We start from the raw sequence: 19,693 nt of genomic DNA on the forward strand, positions 1-19,693 counted from the left end.
TCATTACGCATTCCCGCCAACAATGAATAAGAATACCTGTTGCATTTGGTGATGTCAGTGTTTTGGATTTTGGCCATTCTAACAGGTGTGTAGTAGTACCTTATTGTTTTAATTTGCAATTCCCAAATGACACATGATGTTGAATACCTTTTCATATGCTTAGCTGCCATATGCTTCTTTAATGAGCAATATGTTCAGACCTTTCACCCCATTTTTAATTGGGTTTTTTGTTTTCTTATTGTTATTTGTATATTTTGAAAATGGCCCTTGATCAGATATGCTTTGTTAATATTTTATCCAAATCTGTGGCTTCCCCTATTCTCTTGACAGTGTCTTTCACAGAATAGAAATGTTGTTTTATATTAATGAAGTCCAGCTTATCAATTATTCCTTTTATGGATCATGCCTTTGGTATTGTATTTTAAGAGTCATCACCATACCAAAGGTCATCTAGATTTTCTCCTATGTTATCTTCTAGGAGTTTTATAGTTTTGCATTTTACATTCAGGTCTATGATCCATTATGACTTAATTTTTGTGAGGTCTGTGTCTAGATTCATTTTTCTGCATGTGAATGTCCGGTTGTTACAGTACCATTTTTGAAAAGACTGTATTTTCTCCATTGTATTTTCTTTGCTATGTTGTCAAAGATCATTGACTTTATTTATGTGGGTCTATGCCTGGGCTCTCTATTCTGTTTCACTGATGTGTCTATTCTTTTGCCAATACCACACTGTCTTGATTATTATAGCTTTATAGTAAGTCTTGAGGTTGGGGGGTGGCAGTCCTCCAACTTTCCTCTTTTCCTTCAATATTGAGTTGACTAATCTGGGTCTTTTGCCTCTCCGTACAAACTTTAGAGTCAGTTTGTCAATAACCACAAAAATATCTTGCTGGGATTTTGATTGGAATTGGGTTGAATCTACAGATCAAGATGAGGAGAAATGACATCTTGACAATATCAAGTCTTCCTAACCAGGGACTTCCCTGGCAGTCCAGCGGTTAAGACTCCATGCTCCCAACGCAGGGGGCCTAGGTTCAATCCCTGGTTAGGGAACTAGATCCTGCACACCACAACAAAGATCCTGTGTGAAGCTACTAAAGACCCGGCACATCCAAATAAATAAATAAGTCTTCCTATCCATGATCTGGACTATCTCTCCATTTATTTTGTTCTTGTTTGGTTTCTTTCATCAGTTTTGCAGTTTTTCTTCATAGATCTGGTACATATTTTGTTAAATTTATATCTAAGTATTTCATTTTCCTCATGCTAATGTAAATTGTATTGTTTTTAATTTCAAGTTCCACTTGTTCATTGCTGGTATATAGGAAAGCAACTGACTTTTGCATACCACCTTGTATCCTTCAACCTTGCTATAGTCGCTTATCAGTTCCACAAGTTTTTTGTGGATTCTTAGACAGTCGTGTCATCTGTGAACAAAGACAGCTTTATTTATTCCTTGCCAATCAGTATATCTTTTATTTTCTGTTCTTGTCTTATTGTGTTAGCTAGGACTTCCACTATGATACTGAGAGGGAGTGGTGAGGGGGGATAGCCTTGCCTGTGCCTGATTTTAGTAGGAAAGCTTCTAAATACTTTCTTATCATTAAGTACATTGTTAGCTGTAGATTTGTTGTAGATGTTCTTTATCAAGTTGAGAACTTTCCCCCCATTCCTAGTTTCCTTAGAGTTGTCATCATGAATGGGTGTCGGATTTTGTCAAATGTTTTTTCTGCATCTATTAATATGATTGTGCGATTTTTCTTCTTTAGCCTGTTAATGAAATGAATTACATTAGTTGATTCTCAAATGTTGAAACAGGCTGCATACCTGAGATAAATCCCTTGGTTGTGCCATATAACTCTTTTTATTAATTACTGGATTCAATCTGATAATATTTTGCCGAGAATTTTTACATTTTTACCCCTTTATCATTATGTAATGCCTCTCTTTATACCTCATAATATTTCTTGCTTTGAATCTGCTGTCTGAAATTAATACAGCTACTCTAGCTTTCTTTGGAGTAGTGTTAGCATGTTATATCTTTCTCCATATTTTTACTTTTAACCTATATGTGTCTTTATATTTAAAGTTGGTTTTTTGTATATAAAATATATTTGGGACTTGTTTTTTGATTCATACTGACAGTCTCTATCTTTTAATTGGTGCATCTAGACTATCGACATTTAAAGTGATTACTGATATAGGCGGATTACTATCTATCATATTTGTTACTGTTTCCTATTCGTTGTCCTTCTTCTTTGTTACCGTTTTTGTCTTCTCCTTTTCTACCTTCTCTGGTGTTAATGCAGTATATTACATGATTCCATGTTTCCTTCTTTCTCAGCATATCAGCTATACTTCTTTATTTATTTACATCTTTATTGGAGTATAATTGCTTTACAATGGTGTGTTAGTTTCTGCTTTATAACAAAGTGCATCAGTTATACATATACATATGCTCCCATATACTTCTTTAAAAAAATTTAGGGGGCTTCCCTGGTGGCACAGTGGTTGACAGTCCGCCTGCCGATGCAGGGGACACGGGTTCATGCCCCAGTCTGGGAAGATCCCACATGCTGTGGAACGGCTAGGCCCGTGACCCATGGCCACTGAGCCTGACGTCCAGAGCCTGTGCTCCGCAACGGGAGAGGCCACAACAGTGAGAGGCCCGCATACCGAAAAAAAAAATTTAGTGGTTGCCCTAGAGTTTGCAATACATGTTTACAGCTAATCCAAGTTCACCTTCAAATAGCAATATATGGATTCTTTGGTAGTACCAATACTTTACAATAACAAAATAATCCTAATTCCGCCCTCTAATCCCTTGTATCATTGCTGTCATCCACTTCAATTATACATAACTATAATCATCAAATGTTCTTGCTGTTATTACTTTTTTTAATGAGAAGATGGAACTGGAGGTAGGTTATTTTCAACTATTTATTTATTCAGCTGCGTTGGGTCTTAGTTGCGGCATGCAGGATCTTTTGTTGCGGCATGCAGGATCTTGCATTGCGGCATGCAGGCTCTTCACTGCAGTGAACGGGCTTCTTTCTAGTTGTGGCGCATGGGCTCCAGAGTGTGGGGGCTCAGTAGCTGCAGCACACAGGCTCTCCAGTTGTGACATGTGGGCTCAGTAGTTGAGGCTCACAGGCTCTCTAGTTGTGGCACACGGGCTTAGCTGCCCTGCAGCATGTGGGATCTTAGTTCCCTGTCCAGGGATCGAACCCGTGTCCCCTGCATTGGAAGGCAGATTCTTAACCACTGGACCACCAGGGAAGTCCCACTATTATTATTTTGAACAAACAGTTATCTGTTAAATCAGTAAAGAACAATAAAAGTTTTTATTCTACCTTCACTTATTCATTCCCTATTGCCCTTCCTTTCTCTATTTGGATCTGAGTTTCTGACCTGACTCACTTTCCTTCTCTCTGAAGAACTTCTTTTAACACTTCTTGTAAGACAGGTCTTCTGGCAACAAATTTCCTCAATGGTTCTCTGTCTAAGAAAGTCTTTATCTCTCCTTCACTTTTAAAGGATAAAGTCACAGGACACAGAATTCTAGATTGGAAGGTTTTTTCCCTCAACACTTATATACTTCACTTCACTATGTTTTTGCATAGGTGATTTCTGAGGAGAAACTGGTTGTAATTCTTATCTTTGCTCCTCTTTTGGTAAGGTGCTTTTTTCCCTCTGGCTTCTTTCAAGATTTTTTCATCTTTGATTTTCTGTCATTTGAATATGTTATGCCTAGGTGTAGTTTTTTCATTTGTTTATTTTTGTTTTGTTTATTGGCATTAGCCTCCTTGGTGTTCTCTGAGCTGCTTCTATCTGTGGTTCAGTGTCTGACATTAACTTGAGGAAATTCTCAATCATTATGGCTCTAAATATTGCTCCTGTTTCTTTCTCTTCCTTCTTCTGGCATTCTCATTATGTATATGTTATGCCTTTTGTAGTTACCCCATAGCTCCTAGATATTCTTTTCCATTTATTTCAGTTTTTTTTTTCTGTTTGCTTTTCAGTTTAGTAAGTTTCTACTGACATATCTTCATCCTCATAGATCTTCTCCTCAGCTATGTACAATCTACAAATAAACCCACTGGCACTTCCCTGGTGGCTCAGTGGTTAAGAATCCGCCTGCCAATGTACAGGACATGGGTTCGATCCCTCGTCTGGGAAGATGCCACATGCTGCGGAGCAACTAAGCCCTTGCACCACAACTACTGAGCCTGCACTCTAGAGCCCACGAGCCACAACTACTGAGCCCGCGTGCTGCAACTGCTGAAGCCTGTGTGCCTAGAACCCGTGCTCCACAAGAGAAGCCACTGCAATGAGAAGCCCATGCAGTGGAATGAAGAGTAGCCCCGCTCACCGCAACTAGGCAAAAGCCTGTGTGCAGCAACAAAGACCCAATGCAGCCAAAATAAATAAATAAATAATAATAATTTTTTTTTTTTTAACAAAGGGCTTCCCTGGTGGTGCAATGGTTGAGAGTCCACCTGCCAATGCAGGGGACATGGGTTCATGCCCCAGTCCGGGAAGATCCCACATGCCGCAGAGTGGCTGGGCCCATGAGCCATGGCCACTGAGCCTGTGCGTCCAGAGCCTGCGCTCTGCAACGGGAGAGGCCACAACAGTGAGAGGCCCGCGTACCGCAAAAAAAAAAAAAAAAAGCCCACCAAAGGCATTCTTCATTTCCATTTCAGTGATTTTAATTTCTAGCATTTCTTTTTGTTTCTTTCTTAGAATTTCCATCTTTCTGCTTACATTATCCATCTGTTCTTGCATATTGTCTATTTTTTCCATTAGCACCCTCAGCATATTAATCATAGTTATTTTAAATTCCTGATAATGTCAACATCACTGCAATATCAAAGTCTGGTTCTAATGCTTGCTCTGTCTCTTCAAACTGTGTTTTTTGCCTTTTAGTATGCCTTGTTATTTTTTGTTGAAAGGCACATATGATATACTTATTGGGCAAAAAGGTGGTAAATAGGCCTTTAGTCATGTAATGGTAAGGTGTAGGAGAAGGGGAAGGTTTCTGTAGTCTGATGATTAGATCTGGGTCCTTCAGTGATACACACAAAGACAGAAAAAAGAGTACCTTTAAGGAAAAAGGATGACAGGATGAGTCTGGGACAAGTTGAGTCTGAGATAATTGTGGGATATCCTAATGGAGGCAGAGGTCTAGAAGGCAGTTGTGTGCCCAAGTCTGGAGTTTACTGGGAGCCATCCTGATTCATAATCTAGAAGTGGTCCTTATATAAATAGAAGTTAAAAGCCATGGTGTAGATGAGTGGGTGGAGTGAAAGGAAAGGCTTCGGACAAACTTTTTGGGAGCACTAACCCTTAAGGTATATACTGAGGGAAAGGAGCCATTAAAAAGACTGAGCAGCAAGGAAGAAGAGTGGTCTGTTCAGTAGAGCCATTTTAATAAAATTCAGCATCCATAACAGAGTTTAAGAGTAAACTGGCAAATACTTCATCCTCCCTCTCTCTACACTCTGGTCCACTCTTAAAACACATCAAATGCATCCATGTTTCAGAGATTTTTCCCTGCCCGCTTCTCCTCCTCGCAAAGTTCTCTCCCCATGTCCTATCGACCACCATCAGAAATCCTACTCACCCTTCAGCAGCAGCTGGCATAGGAGCCTGGTGTAAAATGAAGGATGTTGCCCACCATCCAATTCTGCAAGGACTGAGTCACTGGCCACTGCAGTCGCTGACCTACAGTGCATCCTGAAAGGAATTCAGGGTGAAGATCAGGAAAGTGGCACTCCGTGCTCTGGGAAAACAGGAGAAACAGGCCCTTAGATAGTGAGAAATATTTCAAGAGAAACTTTTTTATGAACCTGGATTCTCACACCTTCCCATGCACGAAAATCATTCACTTAAGATACCTGTTCCTCGGGACTAGCAATAACCTTCTAGGAGATAACACGCTGGATTACATGGACCTCCCTCCTCCAAATCACATATCTATTGGCCTCCCAAGACAACTCTTCTGAGCTATCTGAGAGGCTGTCTCCCACGCCACAGTCCCCAGCAGGACACTGAATAAACTCACTGGTCGTCCCTTGCGCGTTTTTTTTCAAGTTGACGCTGGGAAGTGTCCTGAAGGCGCTTCCGTTTGGGGCGTGCCCTTTATTCTTCTTCAAACAGCTCAGCTGACGGAGACTCCCTCGAACAGCTGCATCTTACTCGCCTTGCGCTCTCAAGACGTGCCCACAAAGTGTGTAGAAGGAGCACAAAGACGGTGCAGTCCTCTCATGGCTTCTCACATGCTTCCAGAGAATTTAATTCCTGGCTCCTCACCTTCCACCACTCTCTTTTGTAAGCTTTATCGACGCTGCCTGGGCTACAGTCACACGGGGAAACCCTTTCCTGACAGATATAGTGCAGGGTGCCTGTCACGTGGCTCACGAAGCTGCCGCCATCAACCAGCCTCCTTGACACCCCTCCAGCTCCCCGCGAAACCACCTGGGCCTCCGCAGGCGCGTTGGCCGGGCCGCACTCCAGGCCCCGCCCCTCACGGCCCGGCCCCCGCAAACCCCGCCTCCACGCTCTCCCCGGCGCAGGCGGGACCGCGCCGGACGCACGCCCCACCCACATCCTCGATCTTTCGTTGCGTTGGGGAGTTTTGCGAGTCCTCGCTTCGCGCTGACCGGAATCCGAGGAGATGGCGAGCCAGGTATTGTCAGCTGCTACGCTGGCTGAGTCCAGAAAAGGAAGCGAGGGAGGGAAACTATGGAGCAGAACCGGGCCCCTGGCCGGGTGGGGGGGCGGGGGGACCAGGGGGGGGAGTCAGGAGTTGAGGGGGAGACGCGCGGGGCCTGGCCCTGAGACGGCCTCCGGCTGCCGGAGCTGAAACGGGGCTTCGGGCGAGCGGTTCAGCAAGAAGGGAGGGAGGAAGCTTTGTTTCGGCTTCGTTCGTGGGAGGGTTTTTGCTGCTTCTTTCTGGGACAGCCGAAGCGGGGTGGAGGTGGGGAGAACCGGAGAGTGGAGGTGAGGGGGAGTCGGTCTCTAGCCTGGTGTTCTGGGGGTGACTTAGGGGCCGCCACGCCTTGCGTACACAAAAATAAGTAACTTGCCCGGGGCCATACTTTTCGGTGGCAAAGCTGCAGCCAGAGCCCGTGCTCCTAACCCCTACGTTGCCTGTTTTTCACGATAGTAGTTCATAATTGAGCTATTACTGTGCCACCAAGGAATGTATTTTTTTTTTTTTTTTTTTTTGCGGTACGCGGGCCTCTCACTGCTGTGGCCTCTCCCGCCGCGGAGCACAGGCTCCGGACGCGCAGGCTCAGTGGCCATGGCTCACGGGCCCAGCCGCTGCACGGCATGTGGGATCCTCCTGGACCGGGGCACGAACCCGCGCCCCCCCGCATCGGCAGGCGGACCCTCAACCACTGCGCCACCAGGGAAGCCCCAGGAATGTATTTTTGGAAGGCTCCTAAGGGCCCTTTCGGTAACGTTTTGGAGCACTTGGGCACCAGAGCTTTATACATATCCTCCTTGAATCCTCACATAACAGCTATGCAAGGTAGTAGCCCATTTTACAGACCAAAAACTTGAGGGTTAGTGGTTTGTCGTGCTTAGTGATAACACTAAACATAGTGAGCCGGGGTTCCGAACCCTGTGCAACAGACTATTATTGCAAGTTCTTGAAATACACATTAGACAATAAACAAAGGCAGAAATATATGAGTAATATGATTAATCCGTCTAAAGTTGCTGATTGTTTTAATGCTTTGCAAACAGATTTTCTAAAAAGATTTGGACTTGAATAGAAATGGTAAATTCTAAACGATCTTTCAGATTTAACAAGTTGGCAGGTTTTTTTCCTTATTACCAAGTGCCTTCAGCAGAGAATGTGAAAAATTATAATTCCTGTGATAGTTCAGATGTTGAAGTAGAGCAATTGCGTGTGGATTTAGTGTGGGGCTTTGTTTTGTTTAGAATTGTCATTGACAGGAAAAGGTTAAACTTTCATATATGCTTTAAAAGGGTGGAGAAGGCACTTAAAGCTTAGATTATGGATGATTTATTCTTGTTGCTTCAGATCTCTAGAATATGTGACTTCATTGTTAGTATTCTGAATTTTACCTTTGGAGTTTTGTTTTGAAATTTATGGTACGTTGAGGTGAAAAAAGATTCTACTGCAGTGTATGAATTTTTTTTACCAGATTGATTGATCAGATTTAATATCTACATTTTAATTTTAAAAGTGATCATTTCCAGCCTCGCCAATTAACACAAGCCACTCATCCCTCTACATAGTTCAGTTCTTTTTCTCTACTCTTTGTTCTCTTGCTACTAATAACTACCACCTTATTTCTGCAAAGCTACACTGTATCAAGGACTGTGTAAGGGGCTTCATATTCACCATTCACAGTCACTCTATATGTAGATATTTTATCTTTATGTAACTAACTCTTCCTCATCTTTCCGCATCCCAGTTAAAAGTGACGCTTTCCCAAACCCACCAACCAAAGTTACACTCTTTCTCCACATTTTGCATTCTGTAGCACTTTGTGCCTATCCCTTTAAATCACACTTTTTGTAATCGTTAGCTTTCGAGTTTGTCTCCTATAAACCCATTGCAATCTTTATTCTGTGAACATGTTTCATAAGCATTATGTGAACGAGTCAAAACCTTCCTTATTACATACACTTCATTCTCTGGTAAAGGAGGAGTGTACTGACTAGACTCTGAAGTAGCACTATACTATAGAAATACAGTATGAGTCACATATATAATTTTAAGTTTTCTATTAGCCACATTAAAACGGTATTAAGTTGGATTAAAACTTAACCCAATGTAGTCAAAATACTATCGCAACATGTAATCAATATTTTTTTAATATTGAAATATTTTAATTTTTTTATACTAACTCTTCAAAATCTGGGTATATTTTCTACTTACAGCTTATCTCAGTTCAGACTGGCCATTTTTCAAGCATTCAAAAGCCACACGTGGCAAGTGGCTACTGTGTTGGATAGCACAGTTGAAAGGGAAAGATGTAGGGTTTTTTAATTCCCCCATTCTGATACTTTTCCTTACGCTCCTTCCCACGGTGCAGTTTTGCACTAAACCAGTGTTACTTAAACCAGCCTGAGCAAAAGAATTTCGTAGGGCACATCTTAAGCATTCAGATTCCTTGGACCCTGTACCAGACTAGAATCAGATTTTCTTGGAACCTGTATTGTTAACCAGCTCCTGTTTATGCATCATAGAGGGTCATTAAATATTTGATGAGTGAAACTTTATTTTTTTTATGGTGGGGGGCATGCGGTTTGCAGGGATCTTAGTTTCCCCGGAACAGGGATTGAAAGTGGGCCCCAGCAGTGAAAGCGCCGAGTCCTAACCATGGGACTGCCAGGGAATTCCTGAATTAAACTTCTTCATGTGGTCATCTCGATTAAACCTTTTTAATGAATATCACTTATACGAAGTATAAACACGTGCCAGACAGTTCTCCATATCACTTAGAGTTATATGTGTCTTTGTGAATTTGTGATATACTTTCTAAGATTAGCATTCACCAGCATCTAAATTAACTAATAAGTAGTTGGTTACTAGTTCAGGAGGATAAACATCTTGCTCTGTTTTCCCCATTTCAGGTTATCAAATGTAAGGCTGCGGTTGCCTGGGAGGCTAGAAAGCCTCTCTCCATAGAGGAGATAGAGGTGGCACCCCCAAAGGCTCATGAAGTTCGAATTAAGGTAATGAAACATCCAAGGTACTGGGAGAAAAAGGCTTACAATTAGGTATCTGGATAGATGAGTCCTCTGAGGTCTGCAGAGGAGAAATCCCAAAGGACAGTGTATAGGAGAAGGTATTGAAAGTCATCCAACCTTGGAATCACAGCCTCTTATTTTATCCCTCTCACCTTTGCAGCAGTCTTCTCCCATCTTTTTAGCTTTGGTGTTGTGCTGAGCAGCCTTCTCCGTGGATCATTGGATTACTGCAATTTATCTCTGTAGTCTGGGTTTAAGGTGGCTTGGTAGGATGCTCCCCTTTCTGCTGATCCCATAAGTTAAAATCTATGGTGACACATTAGAAACAAAAGAAGAAAGAAATGGTCTTTGGATTGTTAGAAGAAACTTCAAATAAGATTTAGGAAGAGGTTCCTAATTGATTAGACCAACAAGCAAGTGAAGTAAGCTTGCTAAGAGAGCTTTAAAATGTACTGACCCTTGCAGACAAGGCCAGGGTTCAGGGGATTCACTATTGCAGTGCTTCTCAACCTCTGCTGTGGCAGGGAAGTTGAAGTTACCCCTGGAGAGAGTCATACTGCACAAGGCAGGCAGCTGGATATTCTGGCATTCTCCTCTGTATTTGTTTTCATATAAAATCAGTGCTTTAAAGTAGTGAACATTGAATAAAACTAACCTCTAGAAAAAATAAGCATTTTTTGCTGTGAATTGGGGTATACTTCCCCCATCCCACCTCCAATTCTCAGGTTCCCAGGGGTCACACTGAACAGGTTGAGAAGCCAGAGCCAAATAACTTTCAGATCCTTTTAACCCAGGCCCAGGGATCTGAAATCTTAGACTAGTGTGTATGTTTTTCTTTAAGTTCAGAAATCAGCCTGGTTGTGATTTTGCTACTAAAAAAGAAAATGTTGGTCCTGGATGTACTAAAATGAGCCGTATCGGGCACACTGAGTTCAGCAGGCTTCCTTGGGAAACGGCTGACAAACAGCCAAGAATGTTACGTTGTAATTGGATATATTTGTGAGCAGCATAGAAGCATAAATACAGACACCCCCAAGACTTTTCCTTTCTGTGCTTTTGGTAGTTTGGAGAAGTGAGAGGTGCTTGAAGGCTAGAGAAATCGGGATAAAGGGCTTATTTAAGTAGAAATTGTGTGTGGCTGCTAAAAGGGGAGTTGGTTCCAGTAAAACCTCTGAGTTTTGGCCCAGACCAAGCAGGCTGACGTATTTCAGAAATAGCCAATACCTTATTAGAAATCGCATTCCCCAGCAGTTAGGAGGAGGCCAGCAGTGAGATGGGCTCCACCTGCATTTGCACACAGGGGATGTTCCTCTCCACACCTGCAGACGGCACAGTGCCCAAAACATCACCTTGTTTACCTTCTCCTGCTAACATGCACTGAAAAGGAGAATAGATGTACCATGTTTCATTGCCTATAAATGCACCGTTACTTTTAAGTACCACTAAGAAAATGCTGCCAGTTCTAATTAAGATGCCATAGAGTATAAGCATATGCTGATTTTAGAGAGGTTAAAATATGAAAGAATTGTATCTTCTAATCAATAAAATGTTATTAAAGTAAAAGTGCTTCCACCTATGCCTCACTGAATCGCATGCACACACGTGTAGACATTTTAATACCCTGTTAGATTATTGCCACTGCAGTTTGCCACACTGATGCCTATACCCTGAGTGGGGCTGATCCTGAAGGGAGTTTTCCAGTGATCTTGGGACATGAAGGTGCTGGAATTGTGGAAAGTGTTGGTGAAGGAGTTACTAAGCTGAAGGCAGGTAAGGAGAGTATTTGAATCACTTATTTTACAATTTTGGCTTATTTCTATAGGGAAATTATGTTTCTCATAACTTATACATTGTTTATTTGTGAATAAGTTATCGCCTAAGTAAGTTGTCAAGATTGATTTTATACGCCTCATCTGAAAAGCACAAATATTTGAGAGTTTCTTTCTCTCTGATTATGCAGACTGCTGTTTATCTGAAATGGTTTAAGTACATCGCCAAAGCAAATTTTGCCCAATTAAGCAAGAATTTTTGAAGATGCATTGAGTCAGTGTTTTGAAGCACATGACCTCCTTGTTCTCCACTTACTGTTTTAAAAGTTTCACTTAGACAGAAATTTGAAGCTTGTATTTTTTGCATGGGCAGTGTCTGAATGATGTCATGTAGGTAAAGTTCTAGGTCTTAAAGTTGTTAACTTTGCAAAGCTGCATGGGTTGACAAGAATGGGAATTTGGGGGACTTCCCTGGTGGAGCAGTGGTTAAGAATCCGCCTGCCAGTGCAAGGGACAAGGGTTCGAGCTCTGGTCCAGGAAGATCCCACATGCTCCAGAGCAGCTAAGCCCGTGTGCCACAACTACTGAGCCTGCGCTCTACAGCCCGCAAGCCACAACTACTGAAACCCGCGCGCCTACAGCCCATGCTCCACGACAAGAAATGCCACCACAATGAGAAGCCCATGCACCACAACGAAGAGTAGCCCCCGCTTACCGCAACTAGAGAAAGCCTGCACACAGCAACGAAGACCCAATGCAGCCAAAAATAAATAAATAAAATTTTTTTAATTAAAAAAAAATGGGAATTTGCAGGGGCTGATGTATTCATTTAGAATCAGATGCTACCTATTCAGGATAATGTCCCTGCATTTGTTTTCCAGGTGATACTGTCATCCCACTTTACATCCCACAGTGTGGAGAGTGCAAATTTTGTCTAAATCCTAAAACGAACCTTTGCCAGAAGATAAGGTTAGTATCTTTTTATTTTATTCTTAAAACAAGAGGTAACACTAATCATGATAATATCATGATAATAAGTAATTACGTGGCAATTTATACAGGGCATTTTACATGAATTATTTCATTCCATCTTTAGGGCAACCTGTCATTATCACTGCTATCACTATATTCATAGATGAGAAAATTTAGACCCAGAAATTAAGTGGTGTGCCCAGCATCATCAGCTGTTAAGAGGTACCTCACAAATTTCTGAACCCGTTCTCTTTCCATAACACTAGGCTAAATTTGCCAAAATATGTAGTAAGGAGGGACATGCTTATGAAATTAAATGAAGTCATTTTTATGAGCCATTTTATTGTCCATGAAATCGAAGTAATAAAACTTAGCTCATAAGGTTTTAGGAAGACTACAAGAGATAACATAACCTTTTGACACAGAAAAGGTGGTTATTTGATTGTAGCAAGGTAACACACTTAAAGAACTTCAAGGCATTTAAGATCTTGTGTCTGTTCGCCCCTTTTTTGTCTTTTTTATTGAAGTAGAATATACATATAATGAAGTAATTAAAGTATACAAATCTTAAGTGTACAGCTCCATGAATTTTTATACATATACACACCTAATAGTTATAACCATCACCCAGATCAAGATAGAGAACCCTTCCAGCAGCCCACAAAGTTCTTCATGTCCCATACAAGTCAACACCTGCCTCCCTCAAAGCTAACCACTATTTTGATATCTTTCACTGTAGGACTTCATATAAACAGAATTATGCAATATGTGCTCTTTTGTCTGGCTTCCTTCGAGATGTATCCAGGTTGCTCTGTGCATCAGTGATTTTCTTTTGTTTCTTTCACATTCCATTCCAAATAATCACTGTTAATCCATTCTCCTGTTCATGGACATTTACGTTGCTGCCAGTTTGGACCTGTTGTGATTAGTGCCACTATAAGCATTCATATGTGTCTCTTGATGGACATATACAAAAGTTTCTCTTGGGTATTTCCGTAGGATTGAAATTGCTGAGTCATGGGATATACTCCCACCAGCAGTGTTTGGGAGATCTGTTTGTTTTTGCATTTTTTTCTAATGCCATTGACAAAATTAGTTTCTATTTTTGGAAATAAGGTTCCATTTATTTTATCACGTAAATCCAGTTAAAAAGCTAGAACCGGGCTTCCCTGGTGGCGCAGTGGTTGAGAGTCCGCCTGCCAATGCAGGGGACACGGGTTCGTGCCCCGGTCCGGGAAGATCCCACATGCCTTGGAGCGGCTGGGCCCGTGAGCCATGGCTGCTGAGCCTGCGTGTCCGGAGCCTGTGCTCCACAATGGGAGAGGCCGCAACAGTGAGAGAGGCCCGCGTACCGCAAAAAAAAAGCTAGAACCGAAAAAATAAAAAACTAGTCATTTTGAAAGGGAATTCCAAACACGGTCTGAAAAAATTTTGACACGTCAGATATAATAATGGTAATAGGTTTTTTGTGGCTGTCTGTAACCTTTTAGAAGGACAAGTCCTTTCAAAGCTTAAAATACATCCCATATCACCTTTTGTTCAAGAAACTCTTCTGGGACAGGAGCAATTTCTCACATTCAGAGCTAAACAAACTTAACTTGCTCTCATAAAGATACAAGTTATTGATCGTAGAGCTTTGTCACCTATTTGTTGTTTGTTTCTGATCATATTTTTGTTTTTCTCCCAAAGGAAATGTACTTATTCTTGAATCCAGAGGCAATCCATTTTTCTTCATCTATATATATTTATTTATTCACATGTATTCCAAAGGATTTTCCAAGAATGTACATCAAATTGTAGTGTTTATTTTTGTTAAAATAACATATATATTAAGCACTCTGTGCCAGGCACAGTGCTAGTGCTTTACATAACCTCATTTGATCTTTATAGCAATGTCTAAGAAAGATAGATTTCTCTGATTTTCTGGTGAGGAAACTAAGGCACAAAAGTTAATTCACTTGCCCAGGAGCATGTGGGATTTGAGCACAAGTGTGTCTGCCTTTAGGGCCCATGTTCCTAAGCAAGATGTTACATCACCTATTTAGAATATCAAAAATAATTTTTGTTACCATGTATCATATCAGTGGTGAGAGCTACACTCTTGAAATAGGCCTCCTGAAAGGTCTAAATCAGCCAGTGTGGACATCTACTTTCATCAGCTGATGTGGATAGTTGCTTGTAATCTTTGCTGTGTAGATGCTGGTTTTGGCTTTATGAAGTTATATTTGGTCACAGAGTTTTACGATGGAATTTTAAAATCATTTCATCTGATCCATAAATTGTACCTGTTAAAATTATTTCAATACTCTGACAGTATAATCCAGAAGTATATTGAATGCTGGAAAAGATAGGTAAGATTATAATTCTTTTATAAGTTTTCCTAATAAGGCATTGCTGAAAGGTGCTAAATTATTAATGAATATATTAGAAATTAGACTTTTGGTCTTAGCACACTCTTCTGTTTACTGGTCATTATTTTTTAAATTGATTTCTTTTTCCTGTGCATTTTAGGAAACTTGATTCTACCCTACCTTCTTCCTTTTTTATTTTCTTTAGAGTCACTCAAGGGAAAGGATTAATGCCAGATGGCACTAGCAGATTTACTTGTAAAGGAAAGACAATTTTACATTACATGGGAACCAGCACATTTTCTGAATACACAGTTGTGGCTGATATCTCTGTTGCTAAAATTGATCCTTTAGCCCCTTTGGATAAAGTCTGCCTTCTGGGTTGTGGCATTTCAACTGGTTATGGTGCTGTTGTGAACACTGCCAAGGTAAGTGTTGGCCTGGGTTTCAGCGTCCACCTTCTAATTTCATACAACAAAGCCTTGCTGGAATAGTGAAATAGGCCCAAACAGTAAGAAACCTAATGATTTCCTTGACTCTTGTGAAATGAGTACCTTATAAACTATCTTTACTATTAGGTGGAGCCTGGCTCTACTTGTGCCGTCTTTGGACTGGGAGGAGTTGGATTGGCAGTTATCATGGGCTGTAAGGTGGCTGGTGCATCCCGGATCATTGGTGTGGACATCAATAAAGATAAATTCACAAGGGCTAAGGAGTTTGGGGCCTCTGAGTGTATTAACCCCCAGGACTTCAGTAAACCTATCCAGGAAGTGCTCGTTGAGATGACTGATGGGGGAGTGGACTATTCCTTTGAGTGTATTGGTAACGTTAAAGTCATGGTGAGTATGCTTGGCTTCATTCCAAGTGGGTGGGGGGGGGCTGCTTTTTTTAATGTAATTTCCTTAATTAAGTTCAAAAATTGTTTTGTTTTGTAAAGGAAAAGTCTTGAATTCCCTGATAAGAATTATTAGAAGGGAAAATGACTACTTGAACTAGAAATTGGAAATGATACAAGGGAAAGATGAAGGGAAATGTTTCTTTGCCTTTCAGTGTACACATAAATCTCAGAGTATGTTTCATTAAATGAAAAGGCAAAATGATGCAGCTGTAGAGAACATGGGCTTTGGAATTAGATATATGTCCACTTACTAACTCAGTGACCTTGAGCAACTACTTAACTTCTCTAAACCTGTTTCCTTATGTGTAAAATGCAGATAGTAACCGTAGGTACCTGACACAAAGTAGACACTCAGCAGAAGTATAACTATTACTTCTCTGCCTGCTGCCTTTATTAAGCCTTTAGAATTTTGAGCTAAGATTTACTTTTTAAAATAACAAATGAAAGCTTTTTATTTTCAATTTGTGTCAGTGTTGGGCCAAGTTCGTAAATTTTTTAAAATACCTGTTAAAATTGTTCAATAAAATTAAACTTACTAAATACTCACTTTGGACATTTTGTTGCCGTTTTTCTAATAAGCTCTGTACCACCACCCTCTCCCCCGGAAGTTTCTGGGGAAGCAGATATTCTCAGCACAGTGCACTGACCTCTGTGATTTGCCTGCAGAGAGCAGCGCTGGAGGCCTGCCACAAAGGCTGGGGCGTCAGCGTGGTGGTTGGAGTAGCTGCCTCAGGTGAAGAAGTTGCCACTCGTCCATTCCAGCTGGTAACAGGCCGCACGTGGAAAGGCACTGCCTTTGGAGGTAATTTGGTGGATGAGATGAGTACATTTTCTCTTTTGTTACTTCCATTGGCAGAATTTTAATCCTAGTCAGCATTTACCCCTGGGACTGGGGAGGTGCTCAGCTTCTCCTGAAACACAAGGCTACTTCTTACACATTGAAAAAAATATTAATATTCTGTTAATGAAATAGTTGAGGGTAGGTCAGGAGTGAGAAGCTGGTTACAGGATAAGCAAACGACAGTATCAGCCACCCTGTGCCGTGTTGTAGACTTACATAGGTTATTGGCATTTTTTACTCATTTTTCCAGAGAGTGCAGTGATCCCTGGATGTGATCATACTTCCGTCTGAATAGCACTGATTTCAGCAGTAACCAATACTAAGTCTTAAACTGAAAATATTAAATTTGACAAAACCTTACAACAAAATTGAAAAGCTGCCAGACTGATCATTTTTCCCTTGTATGATCCTAAAAGTATGTGGTTGTTTGGGGTTGCCTAACTACCAGCAGAATGCTGAGAAAGTTTCCACCTTTTTCAAGGTTGCTCAGCTAGAGAAGAGAAAAGACATCAAAACATGTTTGTAGGGCCTTCCATAGTGGCACAGTGGTTGAGAATCTGCCTGCTAATGCAGGGGACACAGGTTCGAGCCCTGGTCTGGGAGGATCCCATATGCCTCAGAGCAGCTAGGCCCGTGAGCCACAACTGAGCCTGCGCGTCTGGAGCCTGTGCTCTGCAACAAGAGAGGCCGCGATAGTGAGAGGCCCGCGCACCGCGATGAAGAGTGGCCCCCGCTTGCCACAACTAGAGAAAGCCCTCACACAGAAACGAAAACCCAACACAGCAATAATTAATTAATTAACTCCTACCCCCAACATCTAAAAAAAAACTATTAAAAAAAACAGCTGTTTATTTCAAAAAAAAAAAAACATGTTTGTATATCCCAACTGTTGTGAATAAATGAAATATAAAGTTTTTCATAGATTTTTAAAAAATATATTTATATCCTTACCATCCTCCTAAGGAAAGAATTACACAGCATGAGGGTTTTTTTCCTCAAGAATTTGCATTTCTTTTTTTTTAACATCTTTATTGGAGTATAATTGCTTTACAGTGGTGTGTTAGTTTCTGCTGTATAACAAAGTAATCAGCTATGCATATACATATATCCCCATATCTCCTCCCTCTTTCATCTCCCTCCCACCCTCCCTATCCCACCCCTCTAGGTGGTCACAAAGCACAGAGCTGATCTCCTGTGCTATGCGGCTGCTTCCACAAGCTATCTTTTTTACATTTGGTAGTGTATATAAGTCCATGACACTCTCTTACTTTGTCCCAGCTTACCCTTCCCCCTCCCCGTGTCCTCAAGTCCATTCTCTAATAGCATGAGTTTTTAATGATCTGTGTTTAAGCAAAGTGTCCCCTACCTCATGCCAGCTTTTGTTTCAAGGCCAAAAGAAAAGATTAGGAAAGTATGAAAAATGAGGGGTTTGGTCAGAGTTTTCCTTCCTTATACTACAGAATTTGTCAAGGCAAATGTCAAGCTGACTAAACCCTCTTTTCCAAACCGCTACACGTATGCCGCACTTGAGTATTTTAGGACAGACTTTCAGAGCCATACGTGCAGCTCAGGGGCATCATCTCAGGGTCCATAGCTGTATTTGAAAGGGTGTTCTTAGTCCGGGAGACTGAGCCAGGGGGTTTGGTAGTCACCTCTCACTGAAGCCTCATCCAAACACATGCTTATTGGGAAATAAGCTGGAGCCTTGGGGCCCCATGGGTGTTGCTAAAATATGACTCACAAATGTAAACAGAAGTTTCAGTTTAGGGAATGGCAGTGGCTGTGGTTGTCTCAGTTACCAGGAGATTTAAAGGAGAAAAAAAAGCACTGCAGTTTGGAAGGAAAGGGTAACTGGTAGAGGACACAAGAAGGGAGATTTGGGAAAGGCTCAAAAGAGGTTTGAAATGTGGTCCAAAGACTCCCTGGTTTAAAAGGTGGGAAGGCTTCTTTGTTGATTTACTGCTTCTTTCAACACAAGTGAGAAATTGAAGGATCTGATTTTGTTTAAAATCGTAACCTGTAACTAAAGATCACCTACTTTGCTTTTCAATTTCAGTTTTCTCTTCTGAGATGGTATCCTTATTGTTGAAATTAAAACCACAGAAATAGTCATGTATCACATCAGTTTTTTTCTTCCTTGAATTTCACGATTACAGAAATCTTTGCTGTTGTGGACTTAAATAAGCTTATTCTGATTCTAGAGTTCTATCCTGTATGGTTTAAAAATTTCCATTAAGATTTAATGAGATTTTAGTAAACCTTAATACAGAAAAAGGCAAGTGCTCAAAAGGCATTTACTTTTTTCTTAATTAAAGATGTGCATTTCTTCTTCCTCTCGCTGCTGATTTTGAAGTTTTTCATTCCTCTTTAGTTCGTGAAAAAATTCATTCTCTTAAATGTCTTTGTCACCCACTAAGTAATAAGCATACTGTAGAGATTTGTTGGAAAACTTAATGAATAGATGTATGATTTCTTTTAGGATGGAAGAGTGTAGAAAGCATCCCAAAGTTGGTGTCCGAATATATGTCCAAAAAAATGAAGATTGATGAATTTGTGACTCACAATTTGCCTTTTGACCAAATTAACGAAGCCTTTGAACTGATGCATGCAGGAAAGAGGTGAGCTTTCTCTTTAGCTGTTTAATGTAGAATGTGGTAATGATTTGGGGCTTATGGAGGGAGAAGGGTAAAAAAAAAGAGTTTTAGTGGTCTTCAAAGAAATCATTCAGAACCTGTTTATTGCTTTCTTCTCTTACAGCATCCGAACTGTTTTAAAGCTTTAAATTCAAAAGAGAAAAATTCTTCCATCCTTGTAACTAAGTCTTGTGGTCTGATTGGAGCAGCCAGACAAGCAGGAAGGAGCTCTTTCAAGTTCACATCTTCTTAGACCTTCATTAACTGACTCTGGGGAATAATGTTTTCTGTATAAATTCATAAATGTCTAATCAAGGACAAGGCTAATACTGTTATAAGTCTGTTTTCTGGACTCTTCACATAAATAATTGCTGGCTCATTAAGGAATATTTTTAACATAATAAAAGGCATTTCTGCATATGTGTGGAAGTTGTCAACTCTGTTGTATGTCAAATTCTTTGTCATGGTTGCTCTCCCCATTATCTTCATTC

The 19,693-nt window shown here is 40.9% G+C and overlaps 1 protein-coding gene across 1 annotated transcript; it reads left to right on the forward strand.

The window, feature by feature from the left end:
• The first annotated feature begins 6,539 nt into the window (after nucleotides 1–6,539).
• Nucleotides 6,540–19,620, forward strand: LOC115858067 (alcohol dehydrogenase class-3). Its single transcript, XM_030865626.2, has 9 exons — nucleotides 6,540–6,694; nucleotides 9,625–9,726; nucleotides 11,370–11,511; nucleotides 12,392–12,479; nucleotides 15,039–15,258; nucleotides 15,409–15,669; nucleotides 16,395–16,530; nucleotides 19,049–19,187; nucleotides 19,327–19,620. The coding sequence occupies exons 1-9, from the start codon at nucleotides 6,683–6,685 to the stop codon at nucleotides 19,349–19,351; spliced, it is 1,125 nt and encodes a 374-aa protein (XP_030721486.1). The 5' UTR covers nucleotides 6,540–6,682; the 3' UTR covers nucleotides 19,352–19,620.
• The last annotated feature ends 73 nt before the right edge of the window (nucleotides 19,621–19,693 follow it).

This window comes from Globicephala melas, chromosome 5 (genome assembly GCF_963455315.2).
Source record: "Globicephala melas chromosome 5, mGloMel1.2, whole genome shotgun sequence".
NCBI lineage: Eukaryota > Metazoa > Chordata > Mammalia > Artiodactyla > Delphinidae > Globicephala > Globicephala melas.